Raw genomic sequence first — 17446 nt, 5'->3', positions numbered from 1 at the left:
ACCTAGTAGATGAATGTAAAAAATATAAATTCGAAATAGTAGCACTACAAGAAACGAAACAACTAGGCCAAAACTCAATGGAAATAAATGACTATTTATTTTTCAATAGCGGAGGCGAAAATAGAATGTTAGGCACAGGATTTGTAGTAAACAAAAAGCTGAAAGATCTAATCGTTGACTTTAAACCAATTTCAGAGAGAATATGCATACTAAGAATAAGAGGAAAATACCAAAAAATAACATTTATAAACATACATGCACCGACTGAAGAGAAAAACATAGAGATAAAGGAAGACTTCTACAGTCAAATAGATACAGTATTCGAAAATATTCCCAAATACGATATAAAAATAGTACTAGGTGATGCTAATGCCAAAATAGGAAAAGAAGAAATATACACACCCACCATAGGAAAATATAGTCTGCATGAAACAACGAATGAAAATGGTCACCTCTTAATAGATTTTGCAAAAGAAAAAAACATGATCGTTATGAGCACGTACTTTCAACACAAAAGAATATATCAAGGAACATGGAGATCACCAGATGGAAAAACCATAAATCAAATAGATCATGTGCTCATCGAAAAAGACATGGAAAAATGTATAAAGAACATAAGAACATATAGAGGACCGGATGCAGACACAGATCACTTTATAGTCGGAATACAACTTAAACAGGTTATACCAGTTCTTAGAAATCAACAGAAAAAAAGGTACAAAGTAACTAAACCTATTAGACTACTGTCAGAAGAAGAACAAAGTAAATATGAAAGACTAGTCACTAGAGAACTGGAAAATATTGCAAAAAATGAAAACATCGAACAAAAATGGACGCAAATAAAAGTATGTATGACCAAAGCAGCGCAAGTCAGTAATAGAAATATAAAAGATGGATTCAAAGAATGGTTTGATGAAGAATGTAAAATAGAACTGGATGAAAGAAATAAGTTAAGACTCAAAATGATGCAAGTGAAAACACCAGAGATGGAGATACAATACAACGAACAAAGAAAACGAACTAAAAGAATCATAAGAGCAAAGAAAAGAAAGTACAACGAAGATAAATTGAAATGCATAGAAGAAAACTATAAAAATGGAGAAGTCAGGAACTTATATCAAGGAGTAAAAAATGAGAAAAAGGGGTTCCAAAGAAAACCTGTACACTACAAAAGCAAAAATGGAAGGAATTTAGTAAGCGACGAAGAAATACTGAGCAGATGGAGAGAATACTTCGAAGAGCTTCTAAATGAAATTCCCACAACAGAATATGCAGAAGAAGAAGAAGAAGGACCGAATGAAAATATTGATCAAGAAGAAATACAGGAAAGACCGCCTAATGAAAAAGAAATAAAAGAAATAATAGAAAAACTAAAGAAAAACAAGAGCCCAGGTAAGGATGAAATAACAGCTGAAATGTTTAAATATGGAGGACCAGTACTAATTAAGCATTTGGAAAAGCTGATAAAAGAAATTTGGGAACAAGAACACATACCAAAAGAATGGACTGAAGCCACACTGTGTCCAATTCACAAAAAAGGCGACAAAAGTTTATGCCATAATTACAGGGGAGTAGCCCTACTAAACGTTGCATATAAAATACTTGCAGTACATATAAAAGACAAGATAACACAAAAGATAGATAATGACATAGGAGAATATCAATGTGGATTCAGAAGAGGACGCAGCACGGTGGATCAAATTTTCCTGCTGCGTGAGATACAAGCGGAAAGCTACGAATACGGAAAATCTACAATGGCCCTATTCATTGACTTTAAACAAGCTTTTGACAGAGTTAAACGAAAAGAAATATACAAAGCACTATGTGAAATTGGAATTAGTAAAAAATTAATAAAGATGGTAAAAGTTACACTCAGAGAAACAGAGAACAGGGTTAAAATAAATGGAAAGGAAACAGATAAGTTTAGGGTCGGTGAAGGGGTACGACAAGGAGACCCACTGTCATCACTGTTGTTTAGTATCCTTCTTGAAATAGTCATCAGAGAAGCCGAAATTAACAGGACAGGACTTGTATACCAACGAAAACACCAATGCTTGGCATTCGCTGATGACATAGTAATGATAGCCAGAAGCAAACAAGAATTAAAAGAAATACTAAAAAGACTAGAGGCGATAGGAAGAAAGAAAGGGATATACATAAACGAAGAAAAGACTAAATATATGGAATGGACAGAACGAGAATACACACAAGGACAATACCTGACAATAAACACAGAGGCAAAAATATATAAATTCGAGGAAGTAGAGAGATTCCAATATCTAGGAGCGACATTCACTAGGAGACCAAATATAAAAGAAGAAATCCAAGCGAGAATTATGGCTGGCAATCGTTGTATCTTTGCTCTAAACAACTTATTGAGAAATAAGAACATATCTAGAGGGGCTAAGATAAGAATATACAAGACAGTGATAAGACCTATAGTCTTGTATGCCAGTGAAACATGGACGATGAACAAATCCGAGCAAGTCATGCTTAAAGTATGGGAAAGAAAAGTCCTAAGAAAAATATTTGGCGGAAAGATATGGAATGGAATGTGGATAAGAAGACCAAATGTGGAATTGGAGAGGATGTATGGTGAACCAAACATAGTAGGGATCGTAAAATCACAAAGACTGAGATGGTTGGGACATATCCAAAGGATGCCAAACACGAGACTTCCCAAAAAAATACTAACGGGAGGAATAGGAGGAAAGAAGAAGAAAGGTAGACCGAAAACCAGATGGAAGAAAGATGTTGAAAAAGACATAGAAGAACTGAAAATCACAAATTGGAAAAATAAAGCAGCAAATAGGAGAGATTGGAAAGGAATAGTAAACCAAGCCATGGGCCTTCTAGGCCTGGAGAGCTAAACTATATATATAATTTATTTACAGAGTAATTTCCACATATTAATATATTTTTCAAATTGGGCTCTGTACCGCCATTCTTTATTATATTATAAATACGTGTGCCAAATATCTCGAAAAAATATTCAAAGTTACAGCCTCAATCTTGGAACGCGTTTTGGCTACCTGTTGATCGCTACTGTATCACCTTAAAAATAAATTCGATAAACCAATTCATCATTTATTGCCATCAAAAAATTTCAGTAGGTAGTATTTTTAACACGTTTGTATAATACCTTTCATTTCCTAAGAATTATGTATTATTTAAAAATTACGTAATGGAGATTCCTAATCGTATTTCGGTATTCACATTTCATACAAGAGTCTCAAAGTACTCACGTATAAACAATTTTTAGATGATTTTGGGAATATCGATTTCAAGCAGATCACTTACCTTTTTATGTAAATATTCATGTGTTTCATAAAAGCTGATGTGACACTTTCGTCCAGTTCTTTATTAGTAAATAAAAGTTGAATTATGGTTGTTTGGGTTAATAATTACTTCGCATATTATTTAGAATACATATAGTAGGGGAGCAAAGTATGCTAAATGTGCAGTCACTCGAGCGCTTTGGGGACCTATTGGGTTGTGATTATTAGGTTCTAAAACCAAAAAAGTTAAGTAAAATTTTCCATTTTAGTGGGGACTTTCCATATTTTAATTTAATTTTCCATTTCCAACACCCGTTTTCTCCGATTATAGCGCCACCTATCCGTAATTAGAAAAAACGTTTCGAATAAAAATTGCTTATTTTTACGCAAAGAATCCAAATCTGAAATAAAAAAAAGGAGTTCCTATTTAACATTTTAAAGTAACCCCCCCCCACCTCCGTGGGGGTCGTGTTTGGTACCATTCGATAGATTTCAGAAAAAATATTCAGAAATTGTAGTGTATTACCTATAAGAAGTTACCGTTAAGCCGGGTCCAGACTATGTAACAAAACATGTTAAATAACAAAGTTTTGTAACTTGTTACAAAATTTTAAATAAACAAGTTTTAAAACACAGTGTTGTATAACATTTTTCTGGTTATATAGCATGTTTTATGTTATCCAACAGATGTCGGTAAACGTCAAAGAAAGTTATAAAACCGCACCGCACTAATCTACACCTAAAAACATGTTATTAAAACATTTCTCTGGCATAGTACCTACGCGAGCAGCAACCGTTGGAGTGGAGTCATATCGCCTTGTTTATTCTGGAGTGATTGTGCTAGATTTTTCTTTGCTCTGTTCACGTAGGGTTATTTACGCGATGAAATTGTCGAAAGAACTGACTACTCATTTAATTGAGCTATTTCGTAAGTAACGAGTATTATGGGATTGCTATGGGATGAGCTACATTTATTGATTTAAAAAACAAATAAAAAACACGATGAATAGACTGAAATAGAAGTGAAAATAGATACAGAAACTGTAGTTAAAACTAATGCACGTACGCCTATAACTCAAGCCAACAAAAGAAAAGCAGTACGCGGAACCTTAACAGCAAATCGGTGCAAATCAACTCTAAATTTGACATAAATACTATTCTCTACAGAGCAGAGTGTTCAGACATAAAACCTGTAACATTCACTTCATTCGCTACACAGATGCAGACTGCTTCATCAGCTACTCAAACAGGCACTCAATCATACAATATATCCGAGCCTTTCTATTCCGTCCACTACACCTACATCCGCTACTTCTCCAGCTACACCAATTCAAACAGACAGTGACACTCAATCATGAACAGGTGAAGACGATAATACTGAGGAATTAAATTTTACACAAATGTTATACTTCCTCTCTGAAACAATGAGTAAAAAGATTAAAAAATATACTTTGCTAATAATATAAGTGTTAATCTTTCTCTTATTGGAATTGCATCTCGAAATGTCTTTTCTGCCTATTTTATGGCCGATTTCATTTATAAGAAATTCAAAATCAGAACTTTCTATTCTTAAGAAGTTTTTAAAACTGCCATCACATTTAATGTCTCCTGTCGATGGGTCTATGTTATCTCTTTCCAGATCAGCTAAAAGAGCTGTACCACTACCTATATTTTGCTCGAGCTGCTAATGAAGGACACATCCAAAATATTAATTTAACACGCCGGTGTCGCCTCCACAATATTACACAAGCTGCTGTTGCTATGAAGAGATCCTCCATACTTATATGACGCAATTTTATATACTACCTAACCTACCAGCTATCCAACTAAAATGCTGCAAAATGTATGCGCATGTTGTTGTTTTGTTTTTTGTTATATAGCCTGGATACTCATGCTATATTATAACAAGTTACATAACAAAGTTGTACAACAAATTTGTTGTACAACTTTGTTATTAGCATGTTTTGTTACATAGTCTAGACCCGGCTTTAGAAGTTCCCCGTTTCAGGAAAAAATATTGTCTTAAGAGCGATAGCCTAGTGACCTAGTGGGTACACCTCGGATCTCGGATTCGTAAAGCAGAGGTTTCGATTTTAAATCCGGGGTGTGGATCTCCGATTTTTTTATTTATTGTTACTGCATTCATGTCTGTAGACAATGTTGCAATCTATTATGAGCACAATAAAAAAATATAGTAATAAAATAATAAATAAATATTTAAAAAAAAACAAGAAAAAAAATACAATCACTGGAAGCGAAACTAAACAATACGGAAGAAATATAACCACTGGATTCGGAACTGGATATGGAACTGGATAATATTAGAAAACTGATATTATAATATGTAAGCAGTACGAGCCTAGTAGGCCCATGGCTTGATGTACTATTCTTTTCCACTCCCTTTTGTCAGTCGCTTTTGTTTCCCAGTTCCTTAAGTTAATTCTTCTCATATCTTCTCTAACTCCATTACTCCATCGTGACCTCGGTCTTCCTCTTCGTCTTTTCCCTGCCAATGCACTAGATAGTACCATTCTGGGAATTCTAGATGGAATCATCCTCTGCACATGGTCCAACCATCTAAGTCTTTGCGCCTTAATTACTGCTAGTATGTTAGGATCTTGATAGAGCTCAGTTAGTTCCTTATTTGTTCTTCTTACCCATTGTCCATTTAAGTTTTTCCCACCGAAGATTTTGCGCAGTATTTTCCTCTCCCAAACTAATAACAACTCTTGATGTTTTTTTGTTGTGACCCATGTTTCAGAAGCATACGTTACTATCGGCCTTATTACGGTCTTGTAAGTTCTTAGTTTTGCTCTTCGTGATATATGTTTACTTCTTAACAACCCATTAAAAGCAAATATAGCGCGGTTGCCCGACATAATTCTCTTTTGTATTTCTTCTTCACAGTTAGGATCTCTTGTGAAGACAGTTCCTAAGTACTCAAATCTCTCAACTTCTTCGAATTTATACTGTGTTCCCTTCGCTGTTGTCATTGTTATGTATTGCCCCCGAACGAATTGCTTATTTGTCCATTCCATATACTTTGTTTTGCTTCATTTATATACAATCCTTTGGTTGCTGCCCTCTCCTCGAGTTTCATGACTGTTTCTATAAGTTCTATTTTGCTCCTAGCCAAGATTACCAAATCGTCTGCGAATGCCAAGCACTGATGTTTTTTGTGGTAGATCAGACCTGTTCTATTAATGTTTGGTTCCTGTATAACCTTTTCTAGTAATATGCTAAACATTATAGACGATAATGGATCACCCTGCCGCAGTCATTGTTTGACCTCAAAGCTTTCTGTTATAGTATTGTTTATCTTGACTTTATCATACTGATATATCATACTGATATATCATACTGATATTGTTTAAAAACACTAATAATATTGATATAAAATATTAATCAATTTTATTTATTGTTATAAGAATCAAAGGTAAATATGATTAGGCGAATGAAGCCTTAGGTTTCGCAGTCAATATCCCAACCACACACACATGTTGCAATCTATTTCAATACGGTTTATAGTACAAACTATACATTTAGTATCAAAATAGTGGGATATATTTTTTTAGTTGAGGACACTTGGTCACATTGCATTGTTTCAGGATAAGGTGAAATATCTTCAATAAATGAAAAAAAGCATGTATGTCATATATTATAATACTTTCTATACTCTTAATATGTAGTCTCGTATAAATTTGTAGTGACATGATTTTAAGTATAAGAACAAGAAGCTTGCAATAATTTTCAGAGAAAATAGAAAACTAAAACTATTTTAAAATGATTATTCGAAATAAAACATATGCACATATTCACTGTATTTGCCATCTAGTGGAATAACTGTAAAATTAAGTCAGTAAAAAAGGTACATTAAGTTTAATTAAATTAAGTAAATCATCTTGTATACTAAAATTAAGGTTGGAAAATTGTCGTTTCATAATGAAAATCGACAGGGGCAACAGTACCTATACTAAAATACACTCTGTATAGATAATTATGTCAATGTTAATAATACTGGATAGAGAATTGAATATCCTTTCAAATGAGCTAGTACACGCCCTATTCCCTATTTAAAAATAAGGGGTGGGGGAAATGGAAGGGAGGGGGTTGACAAATGACAGATATGTATGTACCGTAAAAACTGTGTTCCCCTTAGATCAAAAGTCGGGCTTTTATATTTATATGTTAAGTTCAATATAAATTTCACATAACTGAACTATCACTGTATCCTCCATTTTGATTATTATTGTTCTCAACTAACGCTATTTTCAAAATTCTTGCTTTCCTATCCATCTTTAACGTAAATTATTAAAAATATAAAACTATTTCTTTATTAACGCTAGTCTCCGATAAGGCTACCGTGATTTAATGCTGAGGTACTAAAATGTTATAAAATTAACAAACAGTACGAGCAAGAACAAAGAGTCCACATCCTTCTTATAACTACAAGTGACTGAAACATCGAAACAATAATAATTCTTACTGTGTTATACAGAAAAAGGCAGTAGAAACGATTAATCTCATATTTATCGACAACACTGTATGGTCCTCACTTGATGAGCTGTAAGGAAATATACACGTAAAGTTGTCCTCACTTTGTGCGCATAACGAAAAAGTATATACAGTCTCACTTTAATAGCTGCGTATAATGGCCTCACTTGGGTGGCAATATACTTGAACAATACGGGGCACATATACGTAATTTTTTTTGTGTATACTCGTCATTTTTTAATTGCTATTTACTTGTCAAGGTCACTATGAAGAGTTGAAACGATTATGTCTACGTTTTCTACCGGTCCTCACTAAGTGCGCGTAATGTCAGGACCTCACTTTGATATCTGTGCATAAATATATATATATATATATATATATATATATATATATATATATATATAATCATAAGCTTCGATTCCAGCAATAAAATTGCTGGTAAATAACTTTTCCCAAAAATGGCCTATTCTCCGATAATCAGCCCAGACTAAAATATAGAGGAATGAATAATGAGGAGCAAGTGAAATTTGTCACTTGGATAAAGGACCCCGCAACACTCTTTATGGAAAAGTGGCCCGGTTAACGAAAGTTAGGTCAGTGATAGTCCTCAGTAACTACTATTCTGAAGTTACAGCCTTCTGAAGATATTGGATTCAGGATTCAGGTACTTGGTTTACTTTAAGTGAACTAGTTCAGAGTCAAGTGAACGAAAATATTTATTATTAATAGAAGATAGACTCATTTTCTTCATGCATATTTGCGTGTTACATATGAACTTGTGGTCAAAAATAGATGCATCGTATTTTGATCTTAAGAAAACCTCCGAAAACTCCTCAGAAAACTGAAGAAATGCGAATGAAAATGTGCGGCTAGAGCGACATCATGTTCTCATGAATGCTTCACATTTAACTTATCCAATACCAGTATAGCTGTAGTTACGCCTTATCTTCAGAAAACTACTGAACAGTGGCTGATCTACAGGGGATAAGTGAAATATATCCCCAACACCGTCAAAAATTAAAGAAAAAAATAAATTAACTTACATATATTATTATACATAGTTAAAGATAACCCGATTTTGCCATAAACGGTTCAAATTGACTTTAGCTTCTTCTTCTTATGGTGCCTATCCATTTCGAATGTTGTATAGAAACGGTCCGATTGTAGATGTTTTGAAACACTTTCTCAGATTTTAAAGCCAAGATTCTTCTTTTCCCTTGTCCTCTCTTTCTAATTACCTTACCAATAAAGAATGAGTTGCAATAAGCCGTATTTATCTCTTTTCATTCCTCCTTATTTTTGCTCATTGATTGTCTTAACAATTTCCCCTTATTTGCCCATTCTACGTCGGACGTCAACATTAGTCATACGATCAACCCACGAAATTCTTAAAATGCCTCTGGAACACCACATCTCGAAGGCCTCAAGTTTTCTTAAAGAAGCTTTAGAAAAGTCCAGATCTCTACTTAGTATAATAACGTCCAAAATATATAGCATCTGATAATAGAGATTTTGATACCAATTTTTAAGTTGTCAGTTCTGAAAAGATATTTCATGTTACAAACGCTGAACTAGCTATTCCTGTGTGGTGTTTTATTTCAGAAGCGATGCGGTTCCAAGGGCTTTTTATGTTGGTACCAAGAAATGTTCAGGTGTCCACCTTATTGATTTATTGTATGTTAAGGGGATAGGCGCAAAATCTTGTTCCAATTTGAATGCATTATTTATTTTTTTCGAATCTTGAGAAAATAGAAAAGGAATAAGTATTTTTGAAAAATTTGAATGCAGAATGAAATATTACATTATTACCCAGGAGGAAAGTCCTTGAAAACTTATATAGTGTTTAGTTTAATAAGTTACAGGGCTGAAAAAACAAAAAAATAAATTAGTATGATTTTTAATTTCAAATATTTGATTCTAAAGAAACTTTTTGATTATTCTAAAGGACTTTAGACCCTCGGTAATAATGTAATCTTTCATACTGAGTTTCAACTTTTAAAAATATTTATTAGCTTTCTCAGGATTCGAAAAAAATGAGTGCATTTAAATAGCATTGGACCAAGCTTTTGCACTTACCCCCTTAACCAAAAGCCGTGAATTTAATATATCGCGTTTACTGACTACCATAGTCCTGTCGCCAGGGGGGGTACAACGGCCTCGTTAATTCAGATGGACTTACCCAAATTTTTTTTATGTATTTTGACCCGTAGAACACGAATTTTTTGGGTAACAGTTGATCCGGATGTCGATAAGATTGTTATAGACCAAGAACTTGAGGAATCAAATAACAGCGATTTTTGGCAAAACAAAACAATATTTTGTATTTTTTGGGTCATTTTAAGCAAAAAATATTTCTACAAGTTTTTTAGTAGGATGCACAGTTTTCGAGATAAACGCGGTTGAACTTTCAAAAAATCGAAAAACTGCAATTTTTAAACCCGAATAACTTTTGATTAAAAAATAAAATAGCAATTCTGCTTAGCGCCTTTGAAAGTTCAAGTCAAATTATGTCGGTTTTGATTATTTGCATTGCTAAAAATTTATTGTGTTATTGCTAAACAAAGCTACAAACAACTAGTGCGTGAGTGATGTTTCTATGATTTCTCATTTAAAATCGAACGAGTAGGTAGAATAGGTACTAGTGCAATCAAGACTATTTCTACGTTACATGCGTTAAAACGCATGTAAAAGCACGGGAAACCCTACGTGTTTATAGCTTTGTTAAACAATAAAAAAATAAATTTTTACCAATGCAAATAATCAAAACCGATATAATTTGACTTAAACTTTCAAATGCGGTAAGCAGACTTGCTATTTTATTTTTTAATCAAAAGTTATTCGGGTTCAAAAATTGCAATTTTTCGATTTTTTTAAAGTTCAACCGCGTTTATCTCGAAAACTGTGCATCCTACGAAAAAACTTGTAGAAATATTTTTTACTTAAAATGGCCCAAAAAATACAAAATATTGTTTTGTTTTGCCAAAAATCGCTGTTATTTGATTCCTCAAGTTCTTGGTCTATAACAATCTTATCGACATCCGGATCAACTGTTACCCAAAAAATTCGTGTTCTACGGGTCAAAATACATAAAAAAAACTTGAGTAAGTCCATCTGAATTAACGAGGCCGTTGTACCCCCCCTGGCGACAGGACTACCATATACTTTGATTTTTAAACGCTTTTTTCGTATTGAGATTAAGTCCATGTTCTCTACTTATATCTGATAATATGTATATTATATGGAACATTATTATTTGCAAATCATGTAAGCTATTTGCAAAAACTACTGCTTCAACGGCATATCACTAATGTTTTTATACGCACTCTATTCTGTTGTTTATACGCACTTGTTGTGGTTGTTCCTGAGTTTTCTGAAGGTGCTTCAGTAGCAGTGGACGAACATTTTCCTAAGGGGGGATTTCTATATAAAATGCATAGATAATAACTTACATGCAATAAGTTCCCTGTAGATTAAGTTTCATATCAGCTAATGTATTTTTATGTTTCAACATTTTTTTCTTTAATTCTGGACCGTATCGCGGTGAAAATTTCCCCATTTTTGAAGACGAAACTGCAGCTATGCTGGTATTGGATAAGTATGAAGCATTCATGAAAACATGATAATTCCCAATTACCCCCCGTAGATCTGCCACTGTTCAGTAGTTTTTAAAGATAAGGCGAAACTGCAGGTATGCTGGTATTGGATCTTATGTCGCTCTAGCTATCAGCACATTTTCTGTCCCATTTCCTCCTTTTTCTGAGGACTTTTCGGAGGTTTTCTAAAGACGGTGTATTTATTTTTGACCACAAATTCATATCCAACATGCAAATATGTATGAAGAAAATGAGTCTCTTTTCTTTAAATAAATAGTTTCGTTCTCTTTACCGTGAATTAGTGCACTTATTTAACATAAACTGAAAACCTGAATTCAATAACTTCAGAAGGATGTAGCTTCAGAATGATAGTTTTTCAAATCTAGGTGCCATGGAATGTTTTTGAGGACACATGATCAGAATGAACGAAACTAGACAGGTGAAGAAGATATGGGAAGCAAGAAAAATAGAGAAAAGCCGTAGAGGACTACCAAGAAAAACATGGAACAGTAGAATAAGCAAGATTCTCGAAGAAAATGGGAAGACATAGAGTGAGACGAAGGAACTAGCTAGAGACAGAAAAGAGTGGCGTAATTTTGTAGAAAAAATTTAAGAGCGCTTGTACAGCTCGACACCTACGGGTATAATAGGTGCTCGAATATGTATGTATGTATGTATGTAATTGAAAGGACTTAAACGAGTCACTAATCAAGAATGCATACAAATTTTGAATAGCCATATCTTAACCAGTTTCAGACTTTTAGAAAAACAAAAAATCTAAGATATTTAGAAAAGACAAACCTGTTTAGTATTCACGGTTTGAGATTTGAACCGAAGCAATTACAGATCATACAGTGTGTCCACGGAAGTGGTTCCAAGAGGAAAACTTTTTTATTTTCAATTTTACCGAAAAATGTCATTCTTGATAAAAAGTTTTGCTTGTTCTAAAACCCCATATAATGAAATAAAATTTAAGTTTTTTCAAACCTGCTTAATTTTGTACCCAATTTTATGCAAATCCCTATAAATTTTTGCACTAAGTTCGAAATCGTAACAATAATCTAGGGTTGCTAAGCTACAATGCAGCTTAGTAACTGTCAACTTCGATAAATAATTTGCGAATTGTTATTTTTGCCGACAATGTTAAGCGTTCAACAAAGAATTTATCTTGTGAACTGTCATTATTGATAAATAATTCACAACAATTCAAAAGATAAATTCTTTTTTGAAAGCTTAACATTGTCGAAAATAATGACAATTAGCAAATTATTTATCGGAGTTGACAGTTACTAAGCTGCATTGTAGCTCAGAAACACTAGATTATTGTTACTATTTCGAACTTAGTGCAAAAATTTATCAGGATTTACATAAAATTAGCAACAAAATAAGGCAGGTTTTGAAAAACTTGAATTTTATGTCCTTTTAAACGGATTTAGAACAGACAAATATTTTTATCAAGAATGACATTTTTCGCTAAAATTTAAAATAAAAAAGTTTTTCCTCTTGGGCACCCCATCCGTGGACACGCTGTATAAGAAATTCACAAAAATAGGGACCAACTTTATTTTAAGCGTAACTTGCTTATCCTTGATGATAGAAACTTTTTAGAAAAACAAAAATAAAGCTTCTTTTAAACACTTTAAAAAAGTTGTGATGAGTTTTTCCGAAAAGTGCTTAATTTTTTTGGGTATTTCACGTTGAAATATTCGATTTGGAATTGGCATGAAATCACAATTTGATTGTAATAAAAATTACATTTTTTGTTGGTTTTGACGTTTTAAATTCTATTCCGTAAATCATTTTCAAAAAAGATTTTTTTTGAAAAATAATCTTTTCTAAAAACAATTTACGGAGTCGTATTCGAAACGTCAAAATTAGGTAAAATGTAATTTGTATTACATACAATCAAATAATTGTGGTTTAATCTCATATAATACTCTTAATTTCAATAGTGTAATTTATTCTTCAAATATTGCTACTAAGTAAAAATAAGAAGCCTAGCCTCCCTTCACAATAATCACTGACACAGTGATACTTGAGATAACTTTTTATAAAGTATGTAAATACAACATTCGTGAAAGTGTAGGTGGCAACTATAAAATAATCCATCATTCGTCTTAAGTGTTGTTATGTTGTCTAGGTCCATTAATTATCGAATTAAGATATTTCGTATTGATGGAATGCTATACTCGTATACAAGGTTAAAGATCATTGTAATCTTAGGAGAATAATTATTATTGCGCATTCAAATGTAAGTACTTAATTATGTATATGGCATGGTATAGTCTAATTACTTAAATGTCAAGATACTGGAAATATAATTTTTGTGTGAATAAGAGCACAAAACTCTTCAAAAATCTTTTATTAAGTTAAAAGATAATAACTGGACTAATTAATCGGTGAATCAAATAAATGGAGGATAAATGAATAGACGTGGGGAATATACAATGTGCATTCCACGACACGTTAACCTATCTACGTAAAAATTTAACGCATTTGATTCCTAGTACTCAATTTGTAAGTAAACGAAGGTATAAAAACAGTTTAAGATTTAGTTTCGATACAGTGGGCAGCAAAATCCGTTTATGAAGATTTCGTCATTTTGGACTTCACAGAGCGACTTGCGGTTTGCTCTTAATCGAAACCAAATCTGCCTGTCATATTGTTAGCAAATTATTAAAAATAATTTGCAACACATGCAACAGCGACATCTATTAAAACAAACCGAAATTTAAAGCGCCGGGGATCTAAAGATTTCTTACGTTGGAAAACAAATTCTGGTCACAATCTAAATTCGAGCTTTTTGCAATGTATGTACAAAGCAAAAGGGCCATAAATAGCCAGTTTTATTGTCAAAAGAAATAAATAGTAAATAATAAATAGCAAAGAAACTTACTTTGTTGAAATACCATTGTATAAACCACTTACAATGATCTTCACCTAAAATTCTTAAAAAAAGTGATATTGTAACTCGACCTAAATCAGGACCAGTAATCTTAACAACAATGTGATACGTGAAAGTCAAAAGTTGAGAAAAAGTTATATAATATGTATAAAATTTTTTGAAATCGCTCTCCTGTAAACTAATAGGTCTGGATCCCGCGTATGAAAAAAAAGTTGATTAATAGCGAGCGGAAAATTTGTTAATAGCTTAAGGGTGTCTAGTAGGATAAACTTTGATATATGGGAACACTGCAACAGGGGCAGTTGGGCAGTTTTAGTTGTGGAACAGGTTAAAAATTTGGAACGGTCACACCACGAAAACGGCACATTTATTTTGTCCGACAGAACAGACTTAAACTCTCCGAACAGAGATTAAACTCGCATGCAAAATTCAGACTGCCATTTATCACCTGTCATAATTCCTGTCATTTGACATATTCTACATGTTCCACTCATTAAAAGGCCCATTTGGTGATAAATAGCAGTCGGATTTTTGAATGAGGGTTTAATCTCTGTTCGGAGAGTTTAAGTATGTTCTGTCGGACAAAATAAATGTGCCGTTTTCGTGGTCTGACCGTTCCAAATTTTTAACCTGTTCCACAATTAAAACTGCCCCTGTTCCAGTATTCCCATATATCAAAGGTTGTCCGACTAGATACCCTTAAGCTATTAACAAATTTTCAACTTGCTATTAATCAACTTTTTTCATACGCGGGATCCAGACCTATAAGCCAAAGTCAGTTACAATGTTTTTCATATCAGGTGTCGGCTTATACACTAGTTTAATGGCATATTTAATGTTAACGTACTCAAATTAGTTACAATTAACTTACTTCGTTGACTTACCTTCTATCTGCAAAGAGGATGTTCCCACCCCAAACATAAAATTGGATGGAAAGCGTTTATTGTTAATTTGGTAGTCATCGGCGTAGCTAAAAGATGTAGATAATCAATGTTTAAATAAAGTGACTTGCACCTAAGCCACGTTACACATGGATTGTTAATGAGTCATTAGGAAAATATATACCAAAAAATTATTTTGAATAATTTTGTAATTCATTTTTGTCTTATAATCTCTAACCTCTCTTAACTGTGATATATGTTTCTAATCATTTCTCCAACTTTTTTAAATCATCTAAAAATAGTAATTCCGAAATGATTTCATTATCAAAATAGTATATTATGCAACGATCATTTAATGATGGTCATTATGAAGCTCGTACTCTATACGAAACTCGCCGCATACGAGCCGTATGCGGCGAGTTTCGTAACCCTCATACTCGCTTTATAATGACCATCATTAAATGCTCGTTGCATAATATTGGGACCGTGCAAGTTCGTAAAAGCGACACCTGGTTTCAACGCTCTGCAACTTTATTCGCACGTTTAATTATATTGGCGAATCCTATGGTCCTGGTTGCTAGATAATTGTCAAGGCCATAGTCCAAAAAAATAATAAGAAGAAAAAAATAATATTTAGGTTATGTTATTAAAACGTAAACAATTGTATGTAGTAAATAAAATTAGTTATTAAAATGCAGTACTGCAAGCAAAATACAATTAATTAAATTTACCTTTATATAATAATTGCATATCATATTAATATTGTGGAGCAATATATAATTTTTCTTCTTCAATGACAGCAGGTATGAAATATACGTCAATTTGACAATTTCAATTGACAATATGAATTATTTAAAAAAACTGCGATATTTCTCCGCTATTCGCGCACGATCGTTTCTTGTATCCCCTCCAAGTACTTGCACACCGCGAGTACTATTTTGATAATGGTAAATACAATTTTGTTTTTCTTTTACATATCCTCGCCAAGGGGGCTTTCTTCGGAACAGGAACGAAGAACAGAATATTATTTTATTTTATTATTTTGACTTTAATTTGTATCTAAAGAACAAAAATATATTTATTTATTTTGAACCTATGTTTTACTAAGTCTGTTGTTCAAAAAGATCTGCCTGTTACAATTACTTAAGTTTATCGTATATAAATTAAGTCAGACAAAAATATATTAAGTACATCCATACGAGTATGACTATTAAAATAAGATCTGAAATATTACACAGCCCAACAAAAAAAAAATTTGTCTTGCTGCCGAAAAAAAAATCAACTGATTTTAGTTAATTCATACGTCCTGATTCCAAAAATACAAACCTTTTCTTTGTATCAGCTAGTGTTGCCCAAAATCAGTCTTGGTCTTGCAGTCTTGGTCTTGTTCTTGCGTTTTCGCAAGACCAAGACCAAGACCAAGACCGCCTAATTTGAGCAAGACCAAGAGCAAGACTTACCGTGCAAGATTTGAGCAAGAACAAGACTAAGCCTGCAAGACTCTTGCGTCTTGCAATTAGAACTGAGGGTCTTTTATGAAGTATATTAGTTCGGGTATATTCTTAGGTAGGCACTCTATGAGAAGCAAAAAAATTTGTAAAATTGGACTTATGCGCCTTACGGATAATACCATAAACAAACATACATCCTTCGCTCTGAAATTAATTGTCCAGGTTTTGAGAATAGCCGCCCTCCATTCATAAATTAATAGGTCTGGATCTCGTGTATGAAAAAAGTTGATTAATAGCAAGCTGAAAATTTGTTAAGAGCTTAAGGGTGTCTAGTCGGACAAACTTTGATATATGGGAACACTGGAACAGGGGAAGTTTTAATTGTGGAACAGGTTAAAAATTTTTAACGGTTAGAACACGAAAACGGCACATGTATTTTGTCCGACAGAACAGACTTAAACTCTCCGAACAGAGATTAAACTCGCATGCAAAAATCAGACTGCTATTTATCACCAAATGAGCGTTTTAATGAGTGGAACATGTAGAATATGTCAAATGACAGGAATTATGATAGGTGATAAATAGCAGTCCGATTTTTGCACGAGAGTTTAATCTCTGTTCGGAGAGTTTAAGTCTATTCTGTCGGACAAAATAAATGTGCCGTTTTCGTGGTCTGACCGTTCCAAATTTTTAACCTGTTCCACAATTAAAACTGCCCCTGTTCCAGTGTTCCCATATATCAAAGTTTATCCGACTAGACACCGTTAAGCTATTAACAAATTTTCAGCTTGCTATTAATCAATTTTTTTCCATACGCGGGATCCAGAGCTATAATGTATCGAAA

General features: G+C 33.2%; 1 protein-coding gene across 1 annotated transcript in view; it reads right to left on the bottom strand.

Moving 5' to 3' along the window:
• Positions 1 to 17446, bottom strand: part of LOC114336055 (myrosinase 1) — a 107749-nt gene that overhangs the window by 70206 nt on the left and 20097 nt on the right. Inside the window, exon 2 of the mRNA XM_028286368.2 lies at positions 15155 to 15240. Coding sequence (XP_028142169.1) covers positions 15155 to 15240 — 86 coding nt within the window. The remainder of the gene's footprint in view (positions 1 to 15154; positions 15241 to 17446) is intronic.

Source organism: Diabrotica virgifera, chromosome 1, assembly GCF_917563875.1.
Source record: "Diabrotica virgifera virgifera chromosome 1, PGI_DIABVI_V3a".
In the NCBI taxonomy this organism is placed as follows: domain Eukaryota; kingdom Metazoa; phylum Arthropoda; class Insecta; order Coleoptera; family Chrysomelidae; genus Diabrotica; species Diabrotica virgifera.
The sequence above is the reverse complement of the archived record's forward strand: the minus strand, read 5'-3'. Positions and strand labels throughout refer to the sequence as shown.